Here is an 18241-nt window from a genome sequence, read left to right as displayed (position 1 = left end):
CCTACTGGACGCCTCCCTGGGCATGATGGAGGGACTTTGTCTCTCAATTGGCCTGGGAAGAGCTGGAAGAAGTGGCTTCGGAGAGGGACGTGTGGGCCTCACTTCTGAAGCTGCTAGCCCCAGGGCCTGACCCCAGATAAAGCGGAAAAAAATGGATGGAAGATATCGTGGTCTTGATTTTTGTCACAAAAATCTGTCATTTTCACTTTGGTGTGTATAATTTATCTCCACCATAAATCCAGAGCAAAATTCCATAAAAACTAGGAAAAAGTAGAAATTTTCATCTAAACGTGCCATGTAAAAAAAAAAAAAAACTGCCTCTATGAGGTGGATTGCGTGTGTTTCTGCATATGTTACTTACATCTGAGCTTCCATTCCAGTCTGCTTCCTTGCATGTGTTTTAGCATCATTAGTGTGTTAGTTTTTCATTTGCTGAGTGAAAGAAGGGTTCCCCTGAGATTACCGTTCCTCTCTTCCTCATTGTTGTCTTCCTAAAGAGAAGAGCTGAAGAAAACATTTGTCTGGCGCTATGTTTTGCTGCAGAAACACAAGTCAACCATGTCACCTGCATGTAGCGCTTTGCTTTATGCATATTCATTTCAGTTCTTATTTCAGGATATAGGACATAGAGACTGAAAACATCTTCAGTTCCCCTCTTGAAGTTTACAGAAAATAGGAGAGATTTATTTTTGTTAGTGCATGAAAGATGGTTAGCGTTAAGTAGTTGCAAAAATATGTGAAAGAATCATTTTCTATTTTTCTTTCTTGGCACCCTGTTGTTGGGAATTGTGACCCAATATAGTATCACAGTTTAACTGAGAAATTATTGTTGCTCGAGAGAATGCAAAGACTTCTTGGAAGAGAATAATTAAATAGCTATTGTATAGTTTTTGTCTCCTTTGAGAATTTATAGATGGTTTAGTCACTTTTCTTTTGTTTTCAGGTAAATTTATTATTAAAACATGACTAAATCTATCCTGAAAACAAGTTTCCACATAAACATGCCTCTGTTTGTGTGGAACAGAGGCAGAAAACTCTGTAGTGGAAACACAACAGAGTTTTCCTGTCCTCCTGTTACCTCACCACCTCGTTTTTCATTCTTCTTTTCACTACTGGTTTGAAGGTTCTTATAGTTAAACTTTTGCCTTTATCTTCCTTTTTAACCACAACCAAACATGACTGTTGCAACGTACCTAATGGAAACAGAAGAACCTTACAGGTGCTTGAGAAATGGCACACACAGAAACCTTTGAATATGAATAACTATAGTGGATGTGTGTGTTGGTAGGAAAGAGTAAGCGAGGAAGTCAGGTTTCCTTCACAGTGTGTTTGATTTGTTTTGGTTTATAGCAGATGGGCCTACTGTGACCCAAAGGCAAATACATGCCACCCACTCACCCTTCTTAATGCAAGCAACTACACAGAGATGTATAAACATACAGCAGCTTCACATTTATTCAGCCATATCTTATAACCATCCTCATAAAATCCTAAAGCTCTGATTTATGCTGGATTTTCCTCGTTTTTCTTTAGTGTTCGCTTGAGTCTACAAAGTTACCACTGTAAGTGTCCAGCATTTATTTTACTGCATAATTATAAACATTCACTATACCAAATCCATTATTTTATTGCTGTTGTGTTTATTATTAGAGCTGAATCTACAATTTTTTTCTGTTTGCTTTTCAGCCTTAAAGTTGCTGATCACCGGTTGTTCACGATTAGATTAATTGTCACAGTCTCCATGCAAACTCTGGCTGACTTTGCAAATCATTGTTTCATTTAGATTACAGTTTTAGTTTCAGTACTGTGAAATAATGCACCTTTAATATTTTTAAATTAACATAATTTCTGCTGACATTGTTAGAATTAAAAACACTTTCATGTCCAAGAAATTTTATCTAAGAGGAACCTGGTTTTATGAACTATTTGCCAAAGTGACACATTGCCCTGTAGCACCTGCATAGCTGTTTAGCTTCATTTTTATAGGAGTTAGCTTTTTAATATACTAAAATCACTTAAGATAGCCATTTCTGTTTTGGAAGAATTGGTTTAGGAGGAAGGAGGAGATTAAGTTATCTATGATTCAAAAAGAAGACATTAGCTACAGTAGATGTTATAAGAAATGTCAACAATACATGTCAGTTCAATGTGGCAAAATTATGGAAACCTAAAAACCTCTTGCTTCAGTTAATGTAATTGGTTTTATCCACCGATTTTGTGACAATATCATTAAACTGTAATATCTAGTTTTCTCTTAGGAGATATGGTAAATAGTTGGATGGTCGACATGTTGATATATTTTAATAATTATGATAACATGGCAAAACAGGTCAACCAGAAGAAAACAAAAAACATGAGAGAGGAGAAGTTTTAAGTAAAGTCCAGAAGTCAACAAGTCGTGTGTTTGTGTGAACACCTATGAGAACTGGTAATGGCATTTAATCTTCCCTCTTTTTTCTTTCTCTTGTACCTCCAGTTTTGCAAAAACTTCTTTCTTTTTTCTTCTTTTGTTTTTGTCTTTACCTCCCGCTTCATGTGCCCTGCCCACACTCAGCAGTAAACCTGTGCTTATTAGAAAAAGGGAGAGAAAAAAGAGAATGATGGGAGGTGAAGGCAAAACGACGGAAAGAACAGAGTGTAAAGAAATACAAAGCAAATTTTGCTTGTCAGGATTTCTCTACTTCCGTGTGTGTATGCATGTGTGTGTGAGAAAGGGAGAGGAAGAGAGGTCTGATGGAAGAAAGGGAGATTTTTGCTTATCAGACAGGAAGTGGATCTCTTACAATAGCATTCTGACGTCTCCCTTCTCTAATTTGGAAAACTGTTTAGATCCCTCTTCCAGATATCACATGCACACACACACACGCGCACACACACTTTGCACGCAGGCACGTCACAGAGGTGCAAAAAAAGATACAGCTGCCGAATTGGAGACAGAACCGCTGACTGAGCCATCCACATTCACAGACTTAAGATAATTATGAATTCACACTAACCAAAAACGCACAGACACATACACACAGCTTGCACAAGCTTACATGAGACTTACATTACTTAGTCATATATTTGATATTCAGCTGATGTTTCAAATACAATTATATTCAGACATAACGTAGAGGCAGGAATGATAAACAGACAGAGAAAAAAGAAATTAGGTTTTTCAGTTGCAGAATAAAAGAATGAGATTAAAGGGGAAGACAAAAGTTTAGTAGAAACAGACGTGAGAGGGATCAACAGTATGGCTTGAAGAGGATCCTGGGGGGAGAAATATGACCAGGTTATCAATGAAAGATTGCATTAGATAGGTTTTATTTCCTATTACATCTCTCCAACTTAGATTTATTTTTTTTCTTAATTAATTAACACCCAATCCAACACATCCTCAGTTTTCTATCTTGTCCTGTATGCTGGCATGTCAAAAAAAGTGACCTAATTGGGCAAATAATTTGTATTGATGAATGACCACATTTGCAATTTTCTATCTGTAAGATTTTGTAAGTTGTCATCTCTAGTTACATGAAGGTAAACTCTTTGGATAACATCAGACTATAAGATATTACTTGGCCCTTGTTTGTGGATTTCTCAAACTAACTACCAGATCCATATGTTACGGTTTCGTGATATCCTCGTGTTGGACAGATCTAGTTTACTAGGCCTGGATTAGTCTGCAGATTGAATAGAAAATGTTTGAACTTGTCTCATTTAAGGAAGCGGGTTTCAAGGTTAATTCTGACACAATGTATAATGCACATTTATGCCTTTACAAATTCTGCAAGTCTTGTGGTAACTCATGTTCTACTATATTGAGTTGGTCTGCAATAGTTTTTTCCACCAACAAAAGACCATTTAATTCTGCTGAGACATTTTTGCTAAATGTCTCATTTAAAATAATTTACACAGCATGAGGAAAAGCAGGAGATTAAGAATAGCAAATTCTGAGTTGATTCAAAAGGTATTTTATATCCCAGACTGCATATGCCAGTTCTGATCAGAAAAAAACATGTTTTATTACCTCTGAACACTAATAAAGGACCACAACATATCAATCTTATCACAATTTACTTATACAATCTGTAATCAAACATCAATAACGATATCTTAGATTATTAGTAGCATTTCAAATCCCAAAGTTTAGCAGTGATTGAAGTAGTCCTATTTAATCTCCAGAAAAACACATTTTCTCTCTCTCAATTTCATAATAAATATACAAAATTGTCTCCATAATTTATCCTCTACAAAAACTCTACAAAAACTGTAAAATTATTCCTACAAGAATAAAATAAATCTACTAACCTAATCTTTTTCCGACGTCAGTAATGCAACGAACAAAAGTCAGAATCAACTGGAGCAATTTACCAACAGAAATCATATGAAGCTGGGATTCAACGGTGCTTCCTTTTACCCATGATAAAAGAGGGATCAGATTTTGTTATGTACCACAGCAGGGTCAACTATTGTCTGACTGATGAACAAACAGTCGGGCAATGCCTAAATCCCAGTTGGAGTTTACACACACACACGCGCACACACAATAAAATCCCATAGTGTGTGTGAACAAACAGAGGATGAAAGGCAAGACAGCGAGGGGAAGAGCACATATAAAGAGCTGCTGTTTTATTAATGAACCTGGAAACAGGCTTGGGATTCTCAGGATGAGTGTTTGTGAGTGTGTGCATGTGTGTGGGTCTCTGGCAATGCAGCCGCACAGCTTCAGAAATCAAGGTGGCTGCCTGGACAGTATCAGTACTTGCGCGCACACACACACGCATGCACATGCACACATGCACACATGCACACGTAAAGTCTCTAATAAATTCACCCTAATTCATTCTCTCTTTTCTCTGGGGAAGAGCCAGCAGTTTGCCTGATCCAAGGAAGCTTCACGTTACCTTTCCTAAATAATTGATGCTCTGTCTCTGAGTTGCACTCACTTGCTCCTCTTTTTGCTGTCTGTATATAGATATATATGTTTTTCTGTCTGGTTAATTTGTTTGTAGCTTATTTTTTTTATCCTTGTGCCTCTTTCATGTTTTGTCTGTTTCATTGTGTAATTGCATAACTCACAAATGTTCCCTACTGTAATTTTCTTTTGCCATTTTTATTGGAACTTGGAAGAATTTGAGTTGTTACAAACTCAAGAGTTTTGTAGCCTTTTTCCAAATGCTGATACCCATGTGTATCTCTTTGCATGATTGCATATTCCTGTGTGTGAAAATGAAAGGGGGTGAGGAGGTGGGAGAGGGACGTTTTGAGTCAAATTTTTTTTCAGGTCCAAATGTGCCCCTTAAGAATTCAAACCTATGAAAGTCTCTGCATTTTGATACACAGTGACCGTGAAAGTGAATTTTTATATTTGTAGAAGCAACTATAGTGTATATTGTGTATTATTGTACATGTGGGAGTGTGTGTGTGTATATATGTGCACAGACCTTCTTCCCCCACTCCCACAGGGACCTAACCCCACTAACCAGGGGTTAAGTGCTGCCTTTCCCTTCCTCTAACATTCATCTTGTCTTCTTCCTCTCAGATCTTAATGTTCCTTCTATTTATTCTTTTCAACACTTTCTTAAACCTATGCAACTGCATTCTCTTAAACTGCACTGGTTTAAGAAATATATATCTATGTCTGTATCGATCTATCCATATGTATAAAAAACCAAGTGTACTTTAAATGTTGAGTTTTTTCAATAGAAGTCATATTCTATGACTACTATGGAATATAATTCTAGAGGTCTATTCTATGACTTCTATTCTATGACTTCTATTCTATGACCATTTGTATCTTAAATGTAAAAATGGTCAAAATGTACATTTAACCATTTAGCTTGCATGTTTTATGAGATCCATCACAAAAACCTGCACATGGCTTAAGTGTGAAAAATGTCATCATAAACGAATGACAGATATAGAAAAGCATAAACATTATAACGTACAAAAAATACTATGTACTTCAATATATATAGATGTTTAAAACAAAGCATTAAAGTATTAATATGAAGCATAAGTTCATGTTTTGTGTGTGTGTTTGTGTGTGTGTGTGTGTGTGTGTGTGTGTGTGTGTGTGTGTGTGTGTGTGTGGGTGTGTGTGGTGTGTGTGTGTGTGTGTGTGTGTGTGTGTGTGTGTGTGTGTGTGTGTGTGTGTGTGTGTGTGTGAGAGAGAGAGAGAGAAGAGCATGTTTATGCTGATTGGTACTTTGCAGAGAGACTGTCAAGAGTCAAGAGTCCCTAATCCTTGCCATCAGAGACTTCTCAGGACACACACACATGCATGCACTAACAAATTCACACACATTCTTATCAGGTTGCCCAGTGAACCATTATGGTGTGTTGTGTACGAGTGTGTGTGTGCCCTGATGAGGGGATACCAGTCTTCCCATGACAGAAGTAATCCTGTTCAGTGGAAGCTCTGGATATTCCAACTGGTGTATGTGTGTGTTGATGGGTTTCTCGGTGTGTATCCCCATACAGCAAGTCATAGAGCCCAAATCCACTGCCTGTTTGCCTCCCTGCCAGTCTAGCCAGATCCTACTCTCTGTCTGCACTGTTGCAAGATGTTGTTTTCTAAAATAGTACTGGTACTAGTGTTGATCTTAAACAACCACTCAATAAATATTCATTTAATCAAAACGAAGTGCAGTTCTTACATTATAATTTGTGAAGCATTTATTTAAACTAAAGTTTAAAAAAAAGCACATGGCAACTTATTGCCACCACGTCACCCTAATCCACCCCTGTAAAAAAAAAATCTCGGCTTGGTTTGTTTATGTGTCCAGGTTTGCAGATAACTTTTCCTGTCAGTGTTAATGCTATGAGAGAATCACATAGCATTATGTCATATATGTGCCAATGCTATAGAATCAGTTCCAGTGTTACTCAAGTGTCACAACATATTTAATCTCGTACTAGATTATGCAGACAATCTGAAGAGTCACTCACACAGGGATGCTGAAGGGTCAGCATAGCTCTGTCTGACACACTGTGACGTACTTTCCCATTTGTTCAGCTAATAAGTATTTGATCATTTGGAGGCTCTCTGAAGGATTGTACTGAACTTGTTTCATTGAGCACTATTAGAGACTGAGAGCACTAAAAATCACATCTTTAAATTCTGATTGTGTTCTTGATAATTATTCTGTATGACATTTAATTGACTAATTATAATTATTGTATAACTTTTACAGCCTCTTGGCCAAGACTCACTTAAAAACAGGTTTTTAATATCAGTGGGACTTTTCCTGGTGAGATAAAGGCTAAACAAAATGAATGTGAAGTGTTTTAGTTCAAAGTTGTGTCTCATGCTCTAAAGTCTATAATGATGTTGGACCAAATAAACTAAGTTAAAGCAAGGAAGACAAGCTGATTCCTAAAAAACAACAGCAACAACTAATTCTTCCATTTTTATGCAAACTAAACAACAAAAACCATGCAATTTTATGATGTATTCTCTACACACATAAGTTGTGGAACAGCTTTAATTTAATGTGGCAGTAATGCTTTTCATTTTCCTAAAAGATATGACATTTACCTGCCTCAACATCACTGAAAAGGACATCAAACTATAAATTGAAACTGTAAAAAAAAACATAGCAATTAAAAATTACCATAAGAGTCTGTGCCGCTTGCATAATTTAATTGTTTCAGTTAGTTTCTCGTGGAACCGTGCATGTTTAGCTGTGGACTGGTGTGTTTTGGGAGCATCACAGTGTCTTGTTTTCTGAACATCAGCAGGAGGCTAATGGAAGGGTTTTGTTGGTTTAAAAGAATTACCAGCCTCCTTTGCCAAAATCAACTCATAATCTGCTTTACTGGCACCAACTCACTCACGCTCACACCACTGACGATATCTAACAACACAAAGCACACACTAAAACGCAGATCAGCCGTACAGCACAACAAGATGCAAACTCTCTTGTGAAAATGGACTTGATGAATGGAGGGGTTGACGAAAGGAGAGAAAACCACAGTAAGACAATAAGTGAGCAGTAAAAAGGGAGAGCGGTAAGAGGTGAAACAACAGAGAGACAGGAGGACAACAACTGAAGATTGAGGATGAGACACATGGAGCGACAGCAATAGATGACGTGCTGCAGGGTTATCAGTGATTAACAGTTCCGCCCTATAGAACGTTGTGTTGGACATCAAAGAAAGAGACGTTTTGTTTACAGGCCCCGAGTGTAACCTTGTTAGGAATGGGATGATAATTCACATGTACACATAAATGGCTTAGGTTTTCCTGTGAGAGAGAGGAGGAGCCATCCCGAGGTAGACAGCAGCAGTATGAGGGGAACAGTAATTTAAACTGCATTGATGAAACAAGAGAGGAAAATGGCAAAAGCAAAGAGATAATCCCGTCAAAAAAGAAAAACCAAATCATTTTAATAGAGTTATGTTATGAGATGCCTGGATTATTTACTGAATATTTGCTGATAGTCAATTTCTTGTTAATAGATCAAACTGTTCGTACTAACTTAAAAATGTTCTAAAATTGTTGCAGTCTCTGTATTTTCTGTACTTGGGGCCCAGTAATGAAATGCATGTTGGCCTGTATCTTCTGACATCAGGTCAGGTTAGTCAACCACTTTTCACTGAGGTCAAACATTGTATCAAATGTACCTATCAGGTATCCAATGTTCCAGTTTACATTGAAATTTTCACATAATACCATTTCTTTCGAAGTCTATGAAATGTTCTCTCGATACTTTCAGAGATAATTATTAAAAACAGATTATTTTGGTTCTCTTGATGAATATATATTTTGCTGTTTGATCAAATATACATACCTGCTTGTCCTTGCAGGGTCACATGGGGGTCAGGTACCGATCTCACTAAACCATACGAAAATAATTCATAATCCTCATAAACTAAGAATAATTAAACCTGGCACTTGATTGTCTGTTTATGTATTGATTATTGACTTACCTTTTTGACTAATATATGACTAATACAACATTGAAAAATGGTCCATGTTTGACCTTCTGATATAATTTGCCATTTATTGCCCCAAAATTCATCAGGTAGTTTATAAACATGTAATGATAGTATCATCCATTACAGGGTACAACATTTGTAGTTAATTATGGGCAAGAAGTGTGTTTTCTACATGTTATTTCTTTGTTTCACGGGTAAACAACCTGGGCTGCTTGTTGTTAAATGTTCAGTCTTCGTCTCATTTGACCAAGGCAGTTCTGGCTACAGTCTCAATGCAGCAAATTCAGCAAATTTAGCTTTTGTGAGCAAAGACATTTTTCTCAGGCATCATTTCCAAACAACTGTTGCTATGCAATGATTGTGATTTACATTTGTGAAACTAAGAGGTCATTTGTTGCTGCAGTTCTTCAACAGTGAGATTTGGAGATTATTTTTGTTTTATCTCTCTTTAAATACTCCTTTTTTTTTATCAGGGATGTAAAGACAAGCATAGTACTTTTTCCAGGTTTCTTGCAAGTAACTAAAAGAAAGGGGTGTTTGTGTTTGGTCATAACTCAAAAATCTGATGAGTTTAAAAGAAATGTCAACTTTAAATTTTTTGATTGCGTTTATTTGAATTGTTTCTTAGCATGAGATCATATCAAAATGCATAATCTGGATTTTTTTTCCAAGAAAATCAGCAAGAAATCAGACCACTAAATTGATTTTAAATTCATTTACTCAAGGTCTACTGATGCATCTTTACTCAGGATATTAATAAATGTGCCCAGTATTATAAACAAATATACTCGCAGAACTAAATGTTCCATCAAAGTACAAAAGAGTAGAAGAAGCAAGACAGAAAAAGAAATGGGAAGAGGTCTGAGATCTAAAGAGGGGAGAAGAGAGCAGAACAATGACTTTAAGTCTTGACAAACACTTAACGGAGGCCTTTAGACTAACACTTTGGAGAAGACATGTCTGCCTGCATACCAATAGAAAATACTGTCATTCTCTATCTAAGTCAGAGCCTTTTGATGTTGTGTTCACACAGACAGAGAAAAGGAAGATGAAGGAGGGAATAGAAGTAGAGAGAGTGGGACAAAAGGAGTTACGAAAACATGAACTTTAAACAAAAAGGCTATAGTGTAAAGAATGGGAGGAAAAAGGAAATTTAGAAAAAAAGAGCTGAACCCTTAATTTCTTCTGCAAGATGTCGCTCTTTATTTCATACATTCTTTGTGCTTTACTTTTTCCGTTTGCTGTATCTTTTCATGTCTCCAACAATATATGAATTACCACAGTCATAGTAATTATCAAGAGGAAAGAATAAAGAAAGTAGAGAACATAGGAAGGGGAGGACAGACAGTAGAGGTCAGGTGGTATGAAAAATAAAATAAATAGAAACATTGGATGGAAAAGGATAAGATGTATCATCCCAAATTTCATAGAACAGTGATGTAAGAAAGTCAAAAACTGGGCATGCTGAAGAAAACCGTAAACAATAGAAACGGGGAGCAAACATATCAAGCAAAGAGTTTATGCAAATGGGTCTAATTTGTTGGCAGAGGAACTAGTCAGCAAAGATGAATTGAAATAAATTGGGAAAATTACAGAAAATGGATTCGTGTGAAAACAACAATCCCTAAAAGCAGACTAGCATTTCATGATGACTGAAGAATGGATTTGTTAGCCACAATAGTGTCTGTAACCAAGCTTTGTGTGACCAAGCTGGTGACCAGTATGAGGAGGACCTGTCACACTGTTGTGTATTAGCACAGTTCATCAATGCATGACAGACTTCCCACCTTTAAGTGACTAGACATTTAAATTTTCACTGTCATGTTTCTTCAAGCTTCAACCCATCCATCAATCCACCCATTGTCTTTACTTGCTTGTCTTTGTACAGTTCTGGGTCTGGACAGGTTTCTGTCTGATATAAGGCAACACAAAGACAAACAGGACAAATAACTAAGACTTCAATCATCCAGTGCAGTTATAACACCAAACAAGAAGAGCCAATAGGAGAAGAGACTGCATTGTAAAGATGAACAAGAAGCATGGTTGCAACAAAAACATAACTGACCAAACACAAATGGCTCTATTATTTTATTTGTACCGTTAGAATTTGTGTATTTCATTTCATTTTAATTATTTAAACTTTCATATGAATGCCCAAATGGTACACACATTACCTTCCAAGGTGTACAAGCAATGGCAGGAGCAAACAGACAAATGCGCCCAATGCACTTTTAAATGCAACACACATACACTCTCCTCTGCTTGTTGATAAGTGTGTTAGGAGGCAGGGAGAAATTATTAATTATCAGGCTAATGGGCACCAGGCTGAGTTCTGCTTCATTAGGCTCTAACTGTTTGTGAGAATCCTTGTTTGTGTGCTGCTTGTGTATCAGAGGACTGTGGGACCTCTGAGTGACACACAAACAATACAGGGGGTGGGTGTTGGGGTAAGAGTTAGTTAGCAGCACACATGCACTTATGCAAACACAGACATGCATGAAGATGGCAAACTGTCTTTACTGCAAGAACCATGTGGTAAACGGTCAACAGAGCTGTTTCAGCATATTGTTGCAGCCCTTTTGGTGAATATAAGACAAAAACATGCACAATGTCCTGTTGTTGACACATCAATGCTAGTGTTAAAATTAAGTTAAGAGCCACAGTTTCAAAAATATATATATAAACGCATGACGTTGAAATGTGAAGCAAATCTTACTTACCACAGTGTGTGTTTCCTTGTACACTTTTAGCATTGTGTTCTCACTCTGTGTTGAATGGCTTTGCAGTTTGCTCTCATTCTGTTGCTCGGAGGGTTGCGCTGGCTACAGTATGATAAGTAAAACCAGCAGTGACTTTAATCTGTCTGACTCCCACTTGAAAAGACAGATAAGGAGGGGGAAGTAACGCAGAGGGAGGTTGAGACAATAAGGGAAGTCGAGGGGGAAAAAAAGTGACATTGTTTTAATTATTTGCATTTGATAGAATTCCAAAGTAATTTTAACAAACATTTCGGTGAACATTTTGAAGGCACTGTGACACTCAACTTTCCATTTTCTCAATTTTGTGCTACTTGGATTACATCAGGTGTTTTCCATCACATGCTCTCTGGAGTTGTCTTCTGAAAAACAAACGCCTCTTTTGAGAATGAAGCTGATTCTGAAGGTTCCCGTGAACATGTGCGATTTTCTAAAAATAGCCCCAATAGTAACATAAGCAGGGGCACAGGCTCAGTGGTTTTTCCCATTGATTAGATGACCAGCTAATGCACAATCATCCCAACCATTCATGCACACGAGGACACATACACACAAATTACTACTCTGAACTAATGAGTTGATCAAGACCGCCCCAGGAGCAACCAAACGCTTCTTTGCTCCAAAGAGGGCTGCTGGTTAAGGGAAAGACAAGAAGACAATGAAATAGAGGTAAAAACAAACAAAGAAGTAGTTGAGTACAAAAATTACACTTAAAAAATTAGATGGAAAGACTAAAATATTGCAGTGGCATACCGAGCAGTGTATGATTGAAAAATATCGGAAAAGAAAGTCAATATTTCTATAACCCATAATATTATAGGGCCATGTGAAAAACAGATGCAATTCCACTTAAATTTTTGTGTAAATGCACCTGTATGTGGTTAAGATGTCCCTGAGGGGTGTCTCCTTGCTGTCGATATGTGTATCCCCATGTCTGGGTGTACGTGTGTGCTAGAATTACCCTGAATGCTTTAGCGATTGACTGCCTGGCTAATGGCAGTCTCTGTTTTCCTCTGATGGTCATTGACTAGGCCCCCTCATCAATACCTGTTTTTACAGCTATTCTAGAGGTGTGTGTGCGTGCGCATGTGTGTGTATGTGTTTATGCAGTCGTGATTGTATGATGTGGCTGTGTATGCTACCTGTGAAACGCGTTCTCTCAACATTTTTCTTGAAGTGTTGTTTTATACATATTTTCAGGACATTAGCATAACATTTTATTGCACCATATTTGGGGACTTTTTTGTCAATGAGAGAATTCAGTTTTTTGCAAAAAAAAAAAAAAAAAAAGTTCTAAGCTCTTTATGCTTTTTTTTATTTTTATATTTGTCAGCCTATAATAATTTTTTTTAGTCACATTTTATTCTTGTATATTTTTTAGCCTGGATGTAGAAAAATCTCAAACTAAAGACATGGGGAAAAGGAAAAGAAAAAAGAAGAAACATATTCACATACTAGATATCAAAATGTATTTTCACATCATCATCCAGATCATCTCAAAGTTGGACAAGGTGTTTGCTTCGGTGTTGCAACATAATCAGACCCAAGGTGATTTCTAATAATGAATATATTTCTTCTTTACAGTTTCCATTTTAAAACAAAAACATTACTTCATTGGCTTTAAAATTAAGTCTGCCTTCGGTTCACTTTTAGATTTTATTTTCTACTTCCTTCTTTTTTGTCTTCTTCCTCTTTCTGCCACTCTCACTTGAGTTTGGGAAGGACTTTGTCCCACAGACACAGAGCGAGACTATCACCACTTCACCCAGGAGACCACTCATCTCTCACTTCTCCAACCTCCCTTCCTCCTTCTATGCATCCAGCTACCCATCCATCGATTGCCACTATTCTTGGACTTCTGTTATCCCTCTTCTGGTCAGGCTCGGGTTTCCCTTTCCACCACTCAGCTGTGTGTGAGAGCTAACCTCCATATATCTTTGCCTGTCACATTTGATTAAAATCAAATCTGCTCCAGAATAATTTATTTTTTCATGCCATAAAATAAAACCTTTAAAAAAGCGGATAACTTTTTATCTTGTTGAAACACCAAATGCACAATTAACTAAACTCACATAGGAAATTGTTATTATTAAGTGAGTGACTAATGGCAGCAGTTCTATTTCTGCCTAGTCACTAATAAATGGCTTAATTGGCCCGGCCTTTGACCATCTGTGCGAAAGAAGCAGATTGACCAGCAGCCTGATAAGTCTGGCAGGAGGCTAATTCATTCATTTATTAGATTAAATTAATTTATGGTCTAGTTTTCTGAGCAGCATATTTTTCAATTACATATACATCTTTAAAATAGGGCAAAAAGGATTAAAAACCTTAATGGCTGCCTTTTCATTTTCTTAATTTGGATAATGCCTGATGCCACAAAATCATAATCTGTTTCATTGATCAAAATATTTCCCTCTGTCCTACAATATGTTGTTTTAACAGACCTAATAAATATTTTTTCTCTTTTTCTGGTCGCAGGAGTTACACAAACACCGTGCGGCTGAACAGACGTGGAATGTGGCTGTATGTGTATGAACAGTAAGTGTCGCTTTGAAGATCTAAGTTCCTGGTTCTAACTTTATGTCCTAAAGACACAAAATATTGTTATTTAGAAATGTAAACATTTTACACAACTAAAATAACCTTCCCCTAAAAACAGTAAAATTTGAAACCATAACCCAGAGCTCAAGAAAAAGTGAGGGGACATTTGATGTCTCTGCAGCAGATAAAAATTAAATTAAATATTAATATTGAATACTGATATTTGCCCAATATTTTTAAGTATTTGTCCTATATAAAAATGGATACTCTTATGCAACTTCTAACAAGTTGAGCCCCCTTTTTAATATTACAAACAGAAACTTTACTGTAGTATTTAAATTGTAATTGCAAGATGGTGTATAGCAGATTTTAAGACGGTCATCATTGTTATTTACCCAAACCTGCAGGCTTAAATGAAGCCTGCAGGTTTCCATTTGTCTGGTTAAACAAATGGAGCGCCACCCTGGACATTAAACAGCTTCTTTACAAGCCAAAAACTATAGTAAAAAAAAACAACAATGCATGCTAAAGTCTATTTGGAAAACCCAATACCCACAGATTTACCAGACATCTTTTTAAATAAATTCACTCCATTATGGTATTAAAAGTGCATGAAAACTATTTACCAAATAGTAAATAGCTGAGACTTGGGGACTTTTCAATGTGAGGCAATGGTGCTTACAACTCCCCCATTATGATACTTTGACCTCTGAGAATAAGTGTTCCATTAAGTGTAAGTTTTATTTGCTAATAGATGAAGAAAAAATAGTTAAAAGGGAAATTTGTTGTGATTAATGTGCTAAAATATGCTTTACTCTATGATTCTGGGACAAATATGCCATCATTTAACAACTATGAAGTAAAACCTAAAAAAAGGACATTAATGTTTTAATATTCTGTGTCATTGGATGAAGTCCTCTGTGCCTGTATTAATGTTCATGTCTTTATTCGAGCACTAGATTGAATGCACTTCCACATACCTCTATGGAAATGAAGTCACACACACACACACATGCGCACACACGCACACACACACCCGCACGCGCGCACACACACACAGACATAGTGGGACAATCAGGTCATTCCAAGGTAAAAGGACTTAGATATAGTGAAATATTCATACTTTAAGGGTACTCTGTGTGTGCGTACTTGCAATGCGAGTTGGTGTGACTGTATGTGTGTCGAGCTCATGACTGCTACAAGCAGTTCTCTTTAATTGAGGTCCTGACGCCTCAAGCAAAAGGAGAAGGATAGAACCTGCACTGTGGTAGGTCCGTGTGCGCCACACGCAAATGTTAAACTAACACAACAATACTGACCTGAAAAAACGTGCTAATCAAATCAGGATATCAGTGGTGACTTTAGAAGTGGTTGGGGGGTTCTGCCGTTTATTAGTGGTGTATAAATATTGCACATTATTTGTATTTCACATTTATGACCCTTATGGGGTTTTTCCAAAAGGTTTCATTGGCTATGCAAAGCAGTTTGAAACTTATGTCCTTCATCTCAAATTTTTAGGCTTTGTGTTTGCTTGTGTGTGCGGGTGTGTGTGTGTGTGTGTGTGTGTGTGTGTGTGTGTGTGTGTGTGTGTGTGTGTGTGTGTGTGTGCGTGGTGTGTGTGTGTGTGCGTGTGTGTGGGGGGGTGTGTGTGTGTGTGTGTGTGTGTGTGTAAATGGGTAAGTGTGTATCTGACTTATTTTTGCAAAAAAAGTTTCTTTGTGGTTAACATTTTATGGCTGGCCGATCAAGTTTGTCTGCACTCCTGTTCCCATTTCCTGCAGTACATTATGTAGTAAAAATACATGAATAAGTTGAAATCATATTGTTTATTATGCCGTGTGTGTTGTCACATTGAAAACCATGTCTTACGAAGAAAAACTTTCTGTATTTTTTACAGCAGGAAGTCCTGCAAATGTCAGTAAAATGGCACAACCCCACTTTGTACAATGTGTGTATACTGATGAGATCAGGAGGTAAAATGTGCTCATTGTGTTCTACTGTGTCAGGACCAGCTATGTTTCTTTAGCTTTGGTGTCACTGTCTCGTTTCATTTATTTTTTCTACACTTAGATGAAACACTCAGACACTCAGTCTGAGTGTCCTCAACTGCTCAAAGTTTTAGTAGCTGAAATAATCAGAAAATAGGTCAGGGTGACTTTTTTTTAGCATCCTGAGATGAGTGAATCTTCGTGATTCCAGACCTAGCATCAGCAAAGGGTGTACTTTTGGATCATTGCTGCAGAGTAGAACTTTTGCTGACATTGTTTTAGTAATGCGTGTGTTTAGTGTTTATCAAACTCAGACTCATGCTGCAGAAATGTTCAAAATGTCCAAAGAAACCAGTGGTGCATGGTTTACGGGGTGTTTGCAAAATTGCCAAATGAGTGAGAAGTGAGGTGATGTTTAAAGCTCTGTATTTTTGGTGCAGTGGTGCACCAAAAGCCTGCGACCCACATTCAGAGGCCATAGTCCTCGAATATGGATTCAAGTCCTTACTCACTGGCCTTTACTTCATGTCATTCCCTGTCTTATAATAAATAAGAAATAGTAAATTTCTTCTAAAAATGCAAAGCATGCAGTAAAGTGGCATCTTTAAAACAAAAGCTCTTGATTTATGAAATGTCACCTCAGTTTCTTTCTCTGCTTAAATCTCTTCATCTTGTCTGCTGCATGTTGTTTGGGAAAGATTGTCAACAAGAAGAGAGGTTCTCTTTGTAAAATGAGAAAAGTGGAAGGTGTAGGGATATCCCAGTCTCATATCAAGTATCTGATCAGCGTCTCAATCAAGGCATTTTTGATTGAGGATATCGGAGCCACTGATTACACCTCAGCTCCATTTCCAGCCGTGCCGTAATGTCTGTAATGTGAGCATCTTGGGAGGGAGTCGCGGTAAAGCTTCATTGAAGACAATCATGCAGAATAACCATCCAGTGAAACACTTCATCCTAAGATGAATTCTTTCGGGCTAATTCTCAGAAACAACAAACACGCTTTAAATGAGTCCTTTTTGAAGGAGAGAAATGGGTAAAATTACTCTAGTGAGTGATTGAATTAGTTACGCTGCGCTCATCCACAAGGCACCCTAAGTTGCAGATGTTTTGACAGAACTTTATGACGAGCTGCTAAGCTAATCCACTCATTTGAATCAACTCTGTTGAACATTCATATTGTGTGTGTAAAGCATTGAAGACGATGTGCCAAAAAACCCAGTTGAATGAAACAAATATTTATGTGTGGTTAACACTTTGCAGTCACAGTAATCCTAAACTCTTGTTATTTACTAATTATTGCTCAGTTTCATCACAGTATTTTTCTCTGAAATGTAAAATCGATTATTGAATCAATGAAACTTTATAGAGCACTTTTTATGTGGTCAGGTGTTGTACAAAATGCTGTTCATAGTTTGAAAACAAAAGGTCAGAAATTCAGTCTCAAGAGAAACAGATACACCAAAGTAAAACCCATCATAGTAAAAATACAAAATTAGACAAAAGATCAAATCTAAAGTAGCTTTAGTGGAGCTGTAGTCCCATTAGAAACAGTTGAAGATGTGACATTTTAAAATAGTTAACTACAGTCTCTTCACTGATGAGAGTATGGCAATGTTCTTCAACTTATTATATACATTTTTGTACTGTCAATAAATTTAGATCAAATCTAGTCCACAGAGATGTCTAGAAGGCAAAAATAAATATTAATATTTACTTCACACATGTTTGAGGTTAATATCTTTCCTCTGTATGAAAGTATTACCAATTAAGTTGCTGTTTTGGCAGAGCGGCATAAAAATTAAGAGACATTTTGGTGCTCAGCTCTCAGCAACTGAATACAAGAAGATTTGAGGGAGAAGCAGTACGTTTCCCTCCCTCCCTACGTTCCACCCACCTTCTTCTAATCTTCTAAAAGCACTTAGGAGATTGGCGCTCTCCGCCTGCCTCTGCCTGCTCATCTACCCTGTTGGTCGCCACAGCAGCTGATTGGAGGAGTTGTGGTTCCTAATTGGATCATGAGGGTGT

The 18241-nt window shown here is 37.2% G+C and overlaps 1 protein-coding gene across 1 annotated transcript in view; it reads left to right on the top strand.

Annotated features, from left to right (window-relative positions):
• The window catches only part of esrrga (estrogen-related receptor gamma a), a 126489-nt gene that overhangs the window by 14024 nt on the left and 94224 nt on the right, over window positions 1-18241 (top strand). The window contains exon 3 of the mRNA XM_055036637.1: window positions 14163-14222. Coding sequence (XP_054892612.1) covers window positions 14200-14222 — 23 coding nt within the window. The 5' untranslated portion in view covers window positions 14163-14199. The remainder of the gene's footprint in view (window positions 1-14162; window positions 14223-18241) is intronic.

Source organism: Poeciliopsis prolifica, unplaced genomic scaffold, assembly GCF_027474105.1.
Source record: "Poeciliopsis prolifica strain line A6 unplaced genomic scaffold, Auburn_PproV2 SCAFFOLD011, whole genome shotgun sequence".
Classification (NCBI taxonomy): Eukaryota; Metazoa; Chordata; class Actinopteri; order Cyprinodontiformes; family Poeciliidae; genus Poeciliopsis; species Poeciliopsis prolifica.
Note: the sequence above shows the minus strand (reverse complement) of the source record. Positions and strands in the feature narration are given on the sequence as shown.